The sequence below is a fragment of the Schistocerca gregaria genome, chromosome 4, assembly GCF_023897955.1.
Source record: "Schistocerca gregaria isolate iqSchGreg1 chromosome 4, iqSchGreg1.2, whole genome shotgun sequence".
Taxonomy (NCBI): domain Eukaryota; kingdom Metazoa; phylum Arthropoda; class Insecta; order Orthoptera; family Acrididae; genus Schistocerca; species Schistocerca gregaria.
The window spans coordinates 490,923,094-490,937,681 of NC_064923.1; the positions used below are offsets into that span (position 1 = coordinate 490,923,094).

General features: G+C 40.9%; 1 protein-coding gene across 1 annotated transcript in view; it reads right to left on the bottom strand.

Moving 5' to 3' along the window:
• The window catches only part of LOC126267779 (uncharacterized), a 185,794-nt gene that overhangs the window by 75,668 nt on the left and 95,538 nt on the right, over positions 1-14,588 (bottom strand). The window contains exon 5 of the mRNA XM_049973083.1: positions 6,350-6,404. Coding sequence (XP_049829040.1) covers positions 6,350-6,404 — 55 coding nt within the window. The remainder of the gene's footprint in view (positions 1-6,349; positions 6,405-14,588) is intronic.

The window sequence follows — 14,588 nt, forward strand, 5'->3', positions numbered from 1 at the left end:
GGGCAGGAGTTTGTATGGGAAAATGCATAAGCCCAAACCAGTGTCAATCAGGTAACAGATAGGTGTGATTGAGGCAGTCATGCACAAACACATGCTGAGATATTGCCAAGTAACTGATTGTGCATTCGCATTTGGTGGCCATGAGCTTGCTGGCCTGTAGCTGGCAGCATTGTTGCTGAAACACTCTTGATATCAGCATAAGGATTTTGTCTCAACAAGGTCCTCCTGATTGTCAGATTAGTGTGGGGAAACATGCCAGGCAGACATATGCACTAGTAATTATCAAGTTTGGGAGCATCATGATTGTGTGAGCCGTGTGAACAGTGCCCTTGAGCTGTATGAGACTGGGATGGGTGTGGTGTAGAGGCAGGAAGACGCAATCCAGTGAGGGCAGCGGTTAACTGGGTCATATTGCTGCTCATGTACACCATTATTTTTGCTAAATGAGATTCTGCATCTTCTGGCACAGGCTGTGAAAGAGGCAGTGTGGGTTGCACTTTGGAGCAGCTAGGTGACTTACAGCCATGGTTGTGTAAAGGAGATGGCAAAGATGGTGGGAACAGAAGTGCTGAGCTGCAGCTTCAGCCAGAGAGGGGTGGGTGATGGGGGGTGGGAGGGGGGTGTCGAGAGACTCAAACACCCGGTCTGCTATTACGTCAGCTGTTTTTTCCTGTGTGACGAGCATCATATGGACCACAGCACCCAAATGTGAGTACCAGTCCTGAAATAAGAGCTTGTCTGGCAAGATATTAGGCTTATTTACCACACAGAGGTGCTGCAGGACCTGGCTGGGCCTCATGTCAGAACATTTCTCCAAAAAAAAAAGTGCATGATAGCACTGCATCTTGAAAGAAACTAGCCATGTGATTAAGTGCAATTTTGACTTAATGTAGCTGCTACACTGTGCAGAATTTGTGATGATATTCCAAAGCCTCTGCCACAACAGTGGAGTCAAATTTCACAAGAGTCATGGTGAACGTCGGTGTGTCTTTCGTGATTCTACACCTGGTGATGATTGTCTCAGCAGGACAAAACCACATGTGTGAGTCATGAGTATCAAAATCAAATGCCGGGAGTTGAGTGCAGATTCTCCTCGGATGAAATGTTAATGAAGGGACAAGTTCCTGATGCACAGAATGCTTGTGAGTTGTGCTAGTTGGGTAAAAAACTGATTTAACCCCACCACGCGTGCTTGTGTGTTGGGAGGACTGGGTGCAGCGTTTCAGCCATGTGACCCATGTACTTGGACTTGAAGGTCATTGTTGCCATGTAAGCCATTCAGTTGTGCTGGTGGATCAGGAGGTGTAGATGCAGGGTTCTGCGCAAACAACATTTTGGAAGTTGGTTCAGGCTGAACCTTCCTACTAAAGACACTGCTTACACTATGCTTGCCCGCCCTCTTCTGGAGTATTGCCGTGAAGGACTGACAGAGGATATGGTAACAGTTCAAAGAAGGTCAACTCATTTTTTATTACTGTGAAAAAGGGGAGAGAGTGCCACAGACAGGATACTTGAACTTGGTTGGTAATCATTAAAACACAGGTGTTTTTCTTTGCGGCAGGATCTTCTCATGAAATTTCAGTCACCAACTTCCTCCTCCGATAGCAAAAATATTTTGTTGGTACCCACCTACATAGAGAGAAGTGGTCATGATACTTACAAGCAATCAGACTCGCACAGAAAGTTTTAGTGCTCGTTTTTCCTGTGTGCCATTTGAGAGTGGTTTAATGAACCCTCCGCCAGGCACTGAATTATGAATTGCAGAGTTATCATGTAGATGTGGATGAAAGGACTATGTTTAATCCAGGCATGGGCTGACAGTGCCAACTGTAAACATGAAATGGAGCAAGTGGAGGGACATGAGAAAATGTTGCCTGCTGGAGAAGGCACACTGTGTCGGACATGCAGCTATAAGGAACAGTGACAGGTAAGATTGATAGAGGAAATGTAGAAGATCCAAACAAGTGCAGCACGTTTCATTACAGGTCCACTTAGTAAAGATGAAAGCATCAGGAAGATGAGAGATGCTGCAAGAAAAGCATTCTGAATCACGGTGTGGTTTTTACTGTTAGCATTCCAAGTGTGTATTCCTGTAAGAGCCAACCAATATATTGCTCCCTCCTATGTATTTCTTGCAAAAAGACCACAAATACATGTTCAGAGAGATCCAAGCTCACACAAAGGTTTACAATTCTTCACTATACACTGTTAGGTGGCTTGTGGAGAATAATTGTAGATGTGAAATGTAATTGCTTCACTGAGTACATCTACCATTTCATTACACATATTGAGAAAAATATTAGTAATTGTTAGACAAAAGGCTCTTTCCATAACTGTGGAACTAGCAATATGTTTATTTACATATGGAAATGGAAACAAAGTCCCACGCTTCTTGACAGAGCATAGGGGAACGATACGGGAGACCCGCACCACCATACTAGGCAAGATCCTAATAGAGGTGGTTTGCCCTTGCCTTCCTCTGACTGTAATGGGGACAGATGATGATGACGAAGATGACACAACAACATCCAGTCATCTCGGGGCAGGTGAAAATCCTTGTCCCTGCCAGGAATCAAACCCAGGACCCCGTGCTTGGGAAGTAGGAATGCTACCACGAGACCACGAGCTGTGGACTGCAGATACATCTGCATGCACAAATTTATTAGCAGGAGTTATTTTCTGTTATAGTGCTGAACTGAAATATCTAGTATCATAGCAAAATGATCTGTGGATGAATAAAGAACTACTAGTTTAAAAATACAAAATATGTATGTATTGATGCAGTTTCTAACAGCTGCTTCACTTCTTTAATAGATAGCTTGATCATTTTACATCTCTGAATAGCTTTCCTTTTGTTGAAATTATAGAAACTAAGTGCAATACCACCTAACTTAGAGCAGCAGTGAATATTTTGCAGCTAAATTTAGAATTGAGTGGAACATTATTAATTGTGATTTGACTCTTGACAACATAACATTCTTAGTAATCAAATCAAGGTAAGTGGATGGCTGTATCATACTACTCTGTAAATTTGCTCAAAGCACCATACTCACTTTCCTGAAACAAAAACTCAATTTACAATAAAATTCTCAAAATGATACTTAGCATTTTCCAAAATTACTACCAACAAATGTTAAATCTTGTCAGAATATTCATATCTATTTTGTGTATTGCAACTAATTACATATTATGGCATCTTTCCCTTTCATGCACAGTCATTAAAAACTATATGTACAAAATATGAAAATAGTAACTTCTACCTTCACAGAAAATAAATTATGTAGTAGTATATAGTTTGATATGGTGTAAAAATACTAATATTCCATTCGAACTTTGTTCATAGAGATATAAACTACAAATGCAGCACCAAATATTGCCTCAAGCCTCCTAGATATTTACTGTAATAAAAATTTATTCACCTTCATATAGTTACATTTCATTACTTTTCTCACCTATACTCTCATTCAATACTTTGCCTAATGAACCTTGTCAACTAGAGAAGTGCATTCACTTAAATGAAACTCCTGCAATGTCAGGTTCGCTAACCATCCCTGTTTTACATAATATTTCTCATTACTCTCATTATTACTTCCTTAGTATCTATACTTCACATATTCCATTATACTTCATTGCACCATCATGTCATTACAAACTCAACTAATTAACATCTGTTTTGTTTAATGCATAACAATGGCTCTAATATCAGCTACTGAAATCATTAGTTCACCTTTTGTTAACAGATTCATCTGAACCTAGGCCTGAAGGGAAACACAGATACAGACCTTTTCTTTATTCTACTTTGGTGCAGACAACCACAAAAAGCCAAAGCTAATGTTTTGAGGTACAGGTGTTCACACATTATATCTTTATCATCAGTTTCTGAATTATGTTATTCAATGCACATACTTGTTAAAAGATCAAGTAGATTCCAATGTTATGCCCTGATGTTTTGCTGTTGGACAAATGGTCTCCACTTAGTTCCATTCTGAGTTCTCTTATTGCTTCCTTGTTGGGATTTGCTTTGTGGTGATTGGAATTACAGGATAGTTATTTAAACCATTTGTGAGCTTCTTTCCAACCTCTGTGAAAGATGATCATTGTGGCCCAGGTCAGGAACATTAATGTAAACGAATTGCTTGGTATATCTCAGTGCAGTCTGCACATTTGTACACTGACCATAGTGAAAATGACTGCTCTGATAGTTACTGACCAATGCACTGCAAACTGGGTGGGTATGTTGTACACCATCAGCTATGCCAATACTTTTCCAGAGTCGGCCACAAACTTGGGGAACGTGGGTAGAGCTGTGATGTCGTGCCTTTTAGTTGATGTAAGAGGGCCCCTAAACAGCCATTTTGCCAAGAATGGCAGTGACTAACATCGCTAGAGCATCACCTGAACATACACTAAGCCCAGGCAAAATTTTTGACATGGGTTGTCAGTTGGATGAGATTGAATGGGGTTGCACCATGGGCTGCAGGAGGCTGGGTGGTCTTACTGTCTCATAGCACACCACAAAAGCCATAAGGATACTATCATTGTCCATTGTTAGCAACAATGTATACAGGAAAGTACCAACATGAAACACAAGGAGGGAGGACTGAAGGATCGTCTAACACATGTGAACAGTTCCAATGGCAATGATATAGCCATTCAGTAGACTGCCCTGCCTTCTGTGCAACATCTTGAAAGTGCTATTGGCAAACATGATGCAGGACTCCTTGACAGCCAGATAGTATGTGGAAAAGGAGCTGCAAACTATGGCTCTTCCATTCCTTAACACACACACCCATGCACTATTTCAACAGGTACAGTGCTCATCATCATACTGCTGTCACCTGAGTTTGCCTTGCAGGCATAGATATTCTACCACAGCCAACTGTATCACTCAGTCTCTCCCCAATTGAGAATGTGTGAGGTGCCATGGAGTGTGTTATCAGGACTCCACATCCAACCACCAATCTGTAGGAAATGTGAGCTCAGGTGCAAGCAGCATGGGATGGAGTATTACAGGACTAGATCTGAGACCTGCACAACTCCATGTTGGCACTGTCACATCTGAATGTTTGTATTCACAACCGGGCACCAGATGCCATACTAATGCATATGATTTGTGGCCTTGTAGCTTCAGAGATGAAAGTGTGATCATTTTGTACATGTGGTGCCATCTGCCGGCCTGCCAACTGTGATCACAATCTGTCTTGTTTCTCTTTTATGATGATACATACTTATATGTTGTACAGGACTGGTACAAAAATCTTTCACTGATGCAGCCTTTTCCTCTGGGTTTTGTACCTACTTTCTTTCCCTTGTTGATACACATAAAATATATGGATAGGAAGAAAAGCTCTAATGAATGATGGTATTTCTGTATCTCAAGTCATATTACACAGTATTAGTAGCAGCAATTCAGTGGTTCACAATGCTCTAACTAACATATAGATCAATAAAAGCTAGCCCTATGATCTGATTGTGCTCAAAACCTTCATTACTCTGCATATGGTTCAATAAGGCCACCAGCTTGTTTTCCTTTTACAGGAACCAGGTTGCTGAAATATATTTCTACTTGAGTATGTCTATAATTTGGACAAAAATGAGGCCTCCCATGACACTGGACAAAGATAGGCGCTGAATGGACATACAAACTGGTGACACAAAGCCCAGTGTTGCCTTGGGGCAGCTTTTGACATGGTGTTGATAGTAAAAATATTTTCACTCCAAGGAATGCACGAATGAAAATTGACCTTTGGATAAAACTGACATTCTTGCAAGATCCTTCCTTCTGGAGGATTTGTTAACATGAGAGTCAAGGCAAATTATCAGTTCTGATTAGTAAGTGTTAAGGCAAATATGAGTTCTGAGCAGTGTGCAATGGGAGGAGGTTTTTTTCCATATAAGAAAGCTCATGTGGTTAGGTCATTGTTAATAGCACAATGACGGACTTCTTGGGCTATACAAGGTGCCCAAATGCTAGGTGACAGTATGTGGGATAAGTTCTGCCCAGGAATAAGATCAGATGCAATCAAACATGCATTAAACAGCAGAAGGTGAGCAAAAAACATGTTATTAGTAAGTAAGGTTGGGCAGAGTAAAACACTGTTAAAAACAGTAACTCAGAAAATGTATAAATACCTAAAAATATAGAATAAAGAGGAACAATAGTTACAGTAAATAAATAGTTGGAAGTCACACCTTCAAAACTCCACTTCTTTTTCACTCTTCCTAAGCCACTTTCTCACCCTGGCAGTTAGGGGAAGGATGATTGACTAAGAGTCGCTGAATTGTCAAAAACATTTAAATGCAAGAGAACATATCTAAGCGGTTTTGAAAATTTCATCCACCTACCTACCTGCGTCTGGTAACTGTTGTTGGATCTGTGTAAGGATCTTTTCGTGTAACAGGACCTGCAACAGAAACATTTGACATATTTTTTCAAACAACCTGAAAGATAACAATGTGGGTTGTAAAACTAAAGTGTCTCCTATTATTCCTAATTATAACTGACACATTAATTATGCTAAATTAATGAAAAGTCTTATGTGGTATACAAATAATTTAATGAGTAAAAGGGAATGACTCATCAATAGCTCAGGCACTAAGTTGTGAACTGGCACATATGTAAGAAGGGGAATATTGCTAACTTTCAGAAAAATACCTCTTTAGGAATGTAGAGTACACATACATACACAAAAGTCTTTATGGTTATACTCTTTCAGCTGACTGCATTGTGCTGGCACTGCACCTTGACTGGAGCAAGAGATTGAGCCAGGTGGAGTGGGTTAGAGGGAAAAGGATGCAGGGAATGGAAGGAATTGTTGAGTAATGAAAGCTGGCAGATGAGAAGAAGAGGCAGCAGGCACACAGGATAGGATTGTTGCACAGGTGAACTCATTTTAGTCACAGGCAGGGGTGGTTGTGGTCAACACACAATGATATGGTTGAATGGATTGGGAAAGGGAGGTAGAACTGTGGAAAAGAAGGTGCGAGTGCAGGATGAGTGAAGTCAGGTTTATGCAGCAGGAGTAGAGATGGGTGTGGAGCAGGAGCTAGACTTACATGTATGTGACTACCCTGCAATTTGCACTTAAGTGTTTCGCAGAGAGTTCTTACCAACAGTTCCAAACTATTTCTTGACCTTTCCATCCTCAAATAACATGGAAAAATGAACAAGTAATCTTCCAGTGTGGGCTCTGATTACTCTTCATTTTACTATGATGTTCATTTCTCCCTATGTAGGTAGGAGCCAAAAAATTATTATTGTCTTCAGAAGAGAAAGTTGGAAATTGTAATGTCACATTTGCTTTAATTAATGACATTCCAGTTTGCTAATCATGCCTGTGACACTCTCATCTCTATTCATGATAATACAAAACCATCTACCCTTCTCTGAACTTTTTGATGTTCCCCATTAATCCTATATGGTAAAGATCACATGTTGTGGTGCACTACTCTGGAGGAAGATGAACAAGTGTAGTGTAGGCAGTCTCTTTAATAGATTTGTTGCACCTTCTAAGTATACTGGTAATAAAATTCAGTCTTTGATTCACCTTCCTGACAGCATATGATGCTTCCAATTTAAGTTGTTAGTAATTGTAATACTGCATATAGGTATTTAGTTGAATCAGCAACCTTTAAATTTGTGTGACTTATTATGTAGCTGAAATTTAATGGATTTTGTTTTAGTATTCATTTGAAGGGCCTCACACTTTTTATTGTTTAGGGTCAGATACCTCTTTTCAAACCATATAGAATCTTTATAAGACTTCACAAGTTGTAAACAATAGCATTATCTACTAACAATCTAAGAAGGCTGTTCAGATTGTCTCCTAAATTGTTTATACATATTAGAGATACCAGAGGACCTATAATATTTCCTTAGAGAACAACCGATATCACTTGTTTTTTCATTCAGTGACTTCCAGTCAAGTACTACAAATTCTGCCGTATCTCCACAATAGCCTTTCTTCCAGGAGTGCTAGTTCTGCAAGTTTTGCAGGAGATGTCCTGTGAAGTTTGGAAGGTAGGAGACAAGATACCGTCAGAAGTAAAGCTGTGAGGACAGGGCATGAGTTGTGTTTGGGTAGCCCAGGTGGTAGAGCACTTGCCCGCATAAGGCAAAGGTCCGAAGTTCGAGTCTTGGTCCAGTGCACAGTTTTAATCTGTCAGGAATTTCCATATACATGCTGGTTATTTGTCAATAGATCATTTTCTACAAGATTATTTCACAGCACTGTATATGTTCAAAATCCTACTGCAAATTGATGCCAGTGATATATCCAGTGGATTATTTATATTTCCTTTTTTGTGTGCTGATATGACCTGTGCAGCTTTCCAATTTTTAGTTACAGAGTCTTGTCAAGTGGTCAATTCTATATGATTGCTCAAAATTGAGCTACTCCATCAGTACTCTGAAAGGAACCTAATTAGTATACAGTCTGGACCAAAAGGCTTGCCTCTATTAAATGAATTGCATTACTTTGTTACACTGAGTTGTGGTTTCATGAATATGTGTGTGTGTGGGGAGAGGGTGGGGTTGTGTTTTATCTGATTCAGGCAAAGGGCTTTTGGCCAAAAGTTCACTTGTTTAGCAGTCTTCTTGTTGTGAGTCAACATCTCCACTGTATGGTGAGTAGCAATCTATCCTTTCATATATTGTCATTATTTCATCCTGGATTTTCCATTGTTAGAAATATATTTATGCTGTGAATTGTTAAAACTGACATAACTACTCTACCATATAGGACAGGGAAGCATACTAGTAATACGTCGGACAGGATATATGTATATAAAGCTTTTATTTGCTTTTTTGGAAATTTGTGGTAAGATCTTATGGGACCAAACTGCTGAGGTCATCAGTCCCTAAGCTTACACACTACTTAATCTAGCTTAAACTAACTTATGCTAAGGACAACACACACACCCATGCCCAAGGGAGGACTCTAACCTACTATGGGGGGAGTTGCGGGGGCCGTGACAAGGCTCCTCAGACCACACAGCTTTATTTGCTTATGATACAAAACAATCTATACACACCATAATGTGTTCTAGACCAAACTGCCTCTTAGAGAAGGAGACATTCCACTGTTCCAGAATGCTGGCCAGTGATCCCTTACGAGGCAGCACCCCACAGAGGTGCCCCCTTACCCCTGGAGGGTGGAGCACCAAACAATCCGCTATGAGGTCAATGTCATTGAGTGGTGAGTGCTGCCAGTACTCGTCAATGGCTATCACCTGAATATTGAGTACAAATGGTATGGCAGGAGGTGATGGGACTGGGTGCAGCATGAGGTGTTGGAGGTGATTCTGCACCTGCCATCAAGTGGTGGACTGTTGTGGGTGACAGTGACAGTGATGGCATATCTGTGGATGGCAAGAGGTGCAGACAGTTAGGCAGCAGGGTGACTGTGAGCTCACCTGCTGGAGAAAGCCAGGACAGGGCAGCAGAAAAATCCACTGTTAGTGGTAGGCAGGAGGTATTGGTGACTCAGGTAGCAAACAGAGTGGATGAAAAGTCCAGAGTCATAACTAGCTTCAACCAAAAGTTCTGTTTTGCCAGTTTGACTGAAACTTCATGTAGTTGAAAGTAGTGAATGTCTACTGCGATAATAGGTTGTTTGGGGGATCATGAGCCTGTTGGGGGTGAATCGTCATAAGAGCAGCTAGGTTCTCCAAAGTGGAGAGGATCGATTTAGATTTCAGCCTGTTGATGGAGACCATTGTGGAAGTAACATTTATGTTAATGGTGAAGGTCTGACTAACCCATTTCAACACCCGGAATGACCCAGTACAGGGCAGTTGTAATGTCCCCCATACAGTGTCATCATGGAGCAGGATGCATGCACAGTCTGTGAGCTCCTTGTGGTGAATGGAGTCAGGGCTGAGTGCTCAGATACAGAGGGCACTAGCGAATTACAGATGTGATTTTTGACACCCTACACCAATGTGGGAAGTTCCATTGAGTAAATTGTAGGAGTCGGTAAAACAAAATTCCATCAGCAGCATAAGGATCTCGCTGTAGGGTAATTCATGAGCAAGGCATGTAAGTTATCTCTGAATGCCATACACAAGTAGAGGAGCACTGATGGAAGGGCCTCAGTCCTGGAAACCTGATGGCACATGAGTGCCCTCTTCATTGTTGCACAGTGCCATTGTTCTGCAAGACTCTTGCTCAGGGGTGGTACACTGTGGTATGATGGTGCAAGTATTTTATCAGTAAATTGTTGAAGTATTCATAACGAAGTACCCAAATTTATTGCCCTCCAGGAGAGTTCTCAACCTCAAATTATTCTTGGGACTGAGAGTTGGCTAAAATTCAAAGTAAAAAGCTCTGAGATATTTAGCAAGTCTTGGAATGTTTATTGGAAAGTCAGATTAGACACAGTATTGTAAGTGAGTATGATAGTGAAGTTATCTGGTGACACATAATAGGTCTATATGAAACCAAATTAATTGTTGGATGTTTGTACTCACCACCTGACTCCACTGTGACAGTTCTACAGTCATTCAAAGAAAGTATATGATCAGTTGTGTATAAACACCCAGATCATGCAGTACTAGTAGGTGATGACTTTATCCTACTGATTATAGAATGGGACTTGTATGGATTCACAGTCTTGTGAAGTAAGTTTGAACACGTTTCCCGAAAACTGTCTTGAGCAACTAGTTTTGCAGCCAACACACAATGGAAGTATCCTGGAGCTTATAGCTACAAATAGGCTGGTCCTTATCAATGGCATCAGTATAGAGGCAAGAATTAGTGGTCATTATGTTGTCATAGTAACTACAGTTATGAAAGTTAATAAATCAATCAAGAGAGCTAGGTGAGTGTTTCTGCTAGAAAAAGCAGATAAGCAATTGTTAGCATCTCACTTAGACAATGAACTGCAATCATTTAGTTCCAGGAGGATAGCCATAGATGAATTATGGGCAAAGTTTGAACAGACTGTATATCATGCTCTGGACAAGTACATCCCTAGTAAGTGGATTAAGGATCGAAAAGACCAACCATGGTTTAGTAATGAAATTCGGGAAATGTCGAGGAGGCAAAGGCTGTTGCACTCTTGGTTCAAAACAGGATGTGCAAATGACAACAGATAAAAATTAGTAGAGATTCGTGCAGCTGTGAGAAGAGCTATGTGATCACTTCTACATCTACATGACTACTCTGCAATTCACATTCAAGTGCTTGGCAGAGGGTTCATCGAACCACAATCATACTATCTCTCTACTATTCCACTCCCGAACAGCGAGCGGGAAAAACGAACACCTAAACCTTTCTGTTCGAGCTCTGATTTCTCTTATTTTATTTTGATGATCATTCCTACCTATGTAGGTTGCGCTCAACAAAATATTTTTGCATTCGGAAGAGAAAGTTGGTGACTGAAATTTCGTAAAAAGGTCTCGCCGCGACAAAAAACGTCTATGCTGTAATGACTTCCATCCCAACTCGTGTATCATATCTGCCACACTCTCTCCCCTATAACGCTATAATACAAAACGAGCTGCCCTTTTTTGCACCCTTTCGATGTCCTCCGTCAATCCCACCTGGTAAGGATCCCACACCGTGCAGCAATATTCTAACAGAGGACGAACGAGTGTAGTGTAAGCTGTCTCTTTAGTGGACTTGTTGCATCTTCTAAGTGCCCTGCCAATGAAAGGCAACCTTTGGCTCGCCTTCCCGACAATATTATCTATGTGGTCCTTCCAACTGAAGTTGTTCGTAATTTTAACACCCAGGTACTTAGTTGAATTGACAGCCTTGAGAATTGTACTATTTATCGAGTAATCGAATTCCAATGGATTTCTTTTGGAACTCATGTGGATCATCTCACACTTTTCGTTATTTAGCGTCAACTGCCACCTGACACACCATACAGCAATCTTTTCTAAATCGCTTTGAAGCTGATACTGGTCTTCGGATGACCTTACTAGACGGTAAATTACAGCATCATCTGCGAACAGTCTAAGAGAACTGCTCAGATTTTCACCCAGGTCATTTATATAGATCAGGAACAGTAGAGGTCCCAGGACGCTTCCCTGGGGAACACCTGATATCACTTCAGTTTTACTCGATGATTTGCCGTCTATTACTACGAACTGCGACCTTCCTGACAGGAAATCACGAATCCAGTAGCACAACTGAGATGATACCCCATAGCTCCGCAGCTTGATTAGAAGTCGCTTGTGAGGAACGGTGTCAAAAGCTTTCCGGAAATCTAGAAATATGGAATCAACTTGAGATCCCCTGTCGATAGCGGCCATTACTTCGTGCGAATAAAGAGCTAGCTGCGTTGCACAAGAGCGATGTTTTCTGAAGCCATGCTGGTTACGTGTCAATAGATCGTTCCCTTCGAGGTGATTCATAATGTTTGAATACAGTATATGCTCCAAAACCCTACTGCAAACCGACGTCAATGATATAGGTCTGTAGTTAAATGGATTACTCCTACCACCCTTCTTGAACACTGGTGCGACCTGCGCAATTTTCCAATCTGTAGGTACAGATCTATTGGTGAGCGAGTGGTTGTATATGAGTGCTAAGTAGGGAGCTATAGTATCAGCGTAATCTGAAAGGAACCTAATCGGTATACAATCTGGACCTGAAGACTTGCCCGTATCAAGCGATTTGAGTTGCTTCGCAACCCCTAAGGTATCTACTTCTAAGAAACTCATGCTAGCAGATGTTCGTGTTTCAAATTCTGGAATATTCCATTCATCTTCCCTGGTGAAAGAATTTCGGAAAACTGTGTTCAATAAGTCCGCTTTAGCGGCACAGTCGTCGATAACAGTACCATCGGCACTGCGCAGCGAAGGTATTGACTGCGTCTTGCCGCTTGTGTACTTTCCATACGACCAGAATTTTTTCGGATTTTCTACCAAATTTCGAGACAATGTTTCGTTGTGGAACCTATTAAAGGCATCTCGCATCGAAGTACGTGCCAAATTTCGCGCGTCTGTAAATTTTAGCCCATCTTCAGGATTTCGCGTTCTTCTGAACTTCGCATGCTTTTTCCGTTGCCTCTGCAACAGCGTTCGGATCTTTTTTGTGTACCACGGGGGATCCGTTCCATCTCTTACCAATTTATGAGGTATGAATATCTCAATTGCTGTTGCTACTATATCTTTGAATTTGAGCCACATCTCGTCTACATTCGCATAGTCAGTTCGGAAGAAATGGAAATTGTCTTTTAGGAAGGCTTCTAGTGGCACTTTATCCGCTTTCTTAAATAAAATTATTTTGCGTTTGTTTCTGATGGATTTGGAACAAATGGTATTGAGCCTAGCTACAATGACCTTGTGATCACTAATCCCTGTATCAGTCATGATGCTCTCTATCAGCTCTGGATTGTTTGTGGCCAAGAGGTCAAGTGTGTTTTCGCAACCATTTACAACTCGCGTGGGTTCGTGGACTAACTGCTCGAAATAATTTTCGGAGAATGCATTTAGGACAATCTCGGAAGACGTTTTCTGCCTACCACCGGTTTTGAACAAGTATTTTTGCCAACATACCGAGGGTAGGTTGAAGTCCCCACCAACTATAACCGTATGAGTGGGGTATTTATTTGTTACGAGACTCAAACTTTCTCTGAACTGTTCCGCAACTGTATCATCGGAGTCTGGGGGTCGGTAGAAGGAGCCAATTATTAACTTAATTCGGCTGTTAAGTATAACCTCCACCCACACCAATTCGCACGGAGTATCTACTTTGACTTCACTACAAGATAAACCACTACTGACAGACACAAACACTCCACCACCAATTCTACCTAATCTATCTTTCCTGAACACCGTCTGAGACTTCGTAAAAATTTCTGCAGAACTTATTTCAGGCTTTAGCCAGCTTTCTGTACCTATAACGATATCAGCTTCTGTGCTTTCTATTAGCACTTGAAGCTCAGGGACTTTTCCAGCGCAACTTGACCACAATGCTGTGGCTGTTCTACATTGCTCTATGTTGCCCTTTTTGAAATTGGGCCATTCACTGTATACCTTTTGCTTTTTTTTCACAGTTCAATACATATTCTTCTTGTTTTCCTGCTTGACTGTGTTCAGCTTTTTATGGGCTTTCTGCTGGGCCCTGTTACCACTAAATCTGAGGTGAGTGTGATGGGAAGTACTATTGAGAAAGCTCTCAAGACATCGGTGTGGGCTTGTATTCTACAACAGTTTAGCAAAGCAATGAAAAAGCTGCAAGTTGAGAATGTAGATGTTTTATTTCTGTTGAAATGTATGACTCTCTTGGAACGTTTTTAGCTGAGCTTCAGACATATGTTTCAATCCACAAAAAGATTCAGCTGAAAAGAAACTTACAGAGTTCAGGAATTCAGAATCAATTCCACCTCCTTCAGCTGCTAAGAATCTAAAAAGGTAACATTAAATTAAACACAAGAGGTTCTTTGATAAATCATCTGACTCAGAAGATGAACACAAATATCCTGAAGAAAGACAGGATCAGACTGTTGAGATCTGGAAAGAATGAAGATGTCGTATTCTAAGATTGTATAAACAGTTCAGGATGAGTTACAAAAGAAAGTTAAGGTCCACAGAGAATATAACTTAAGATTTTCATTTCTCTCAAATATCAATGA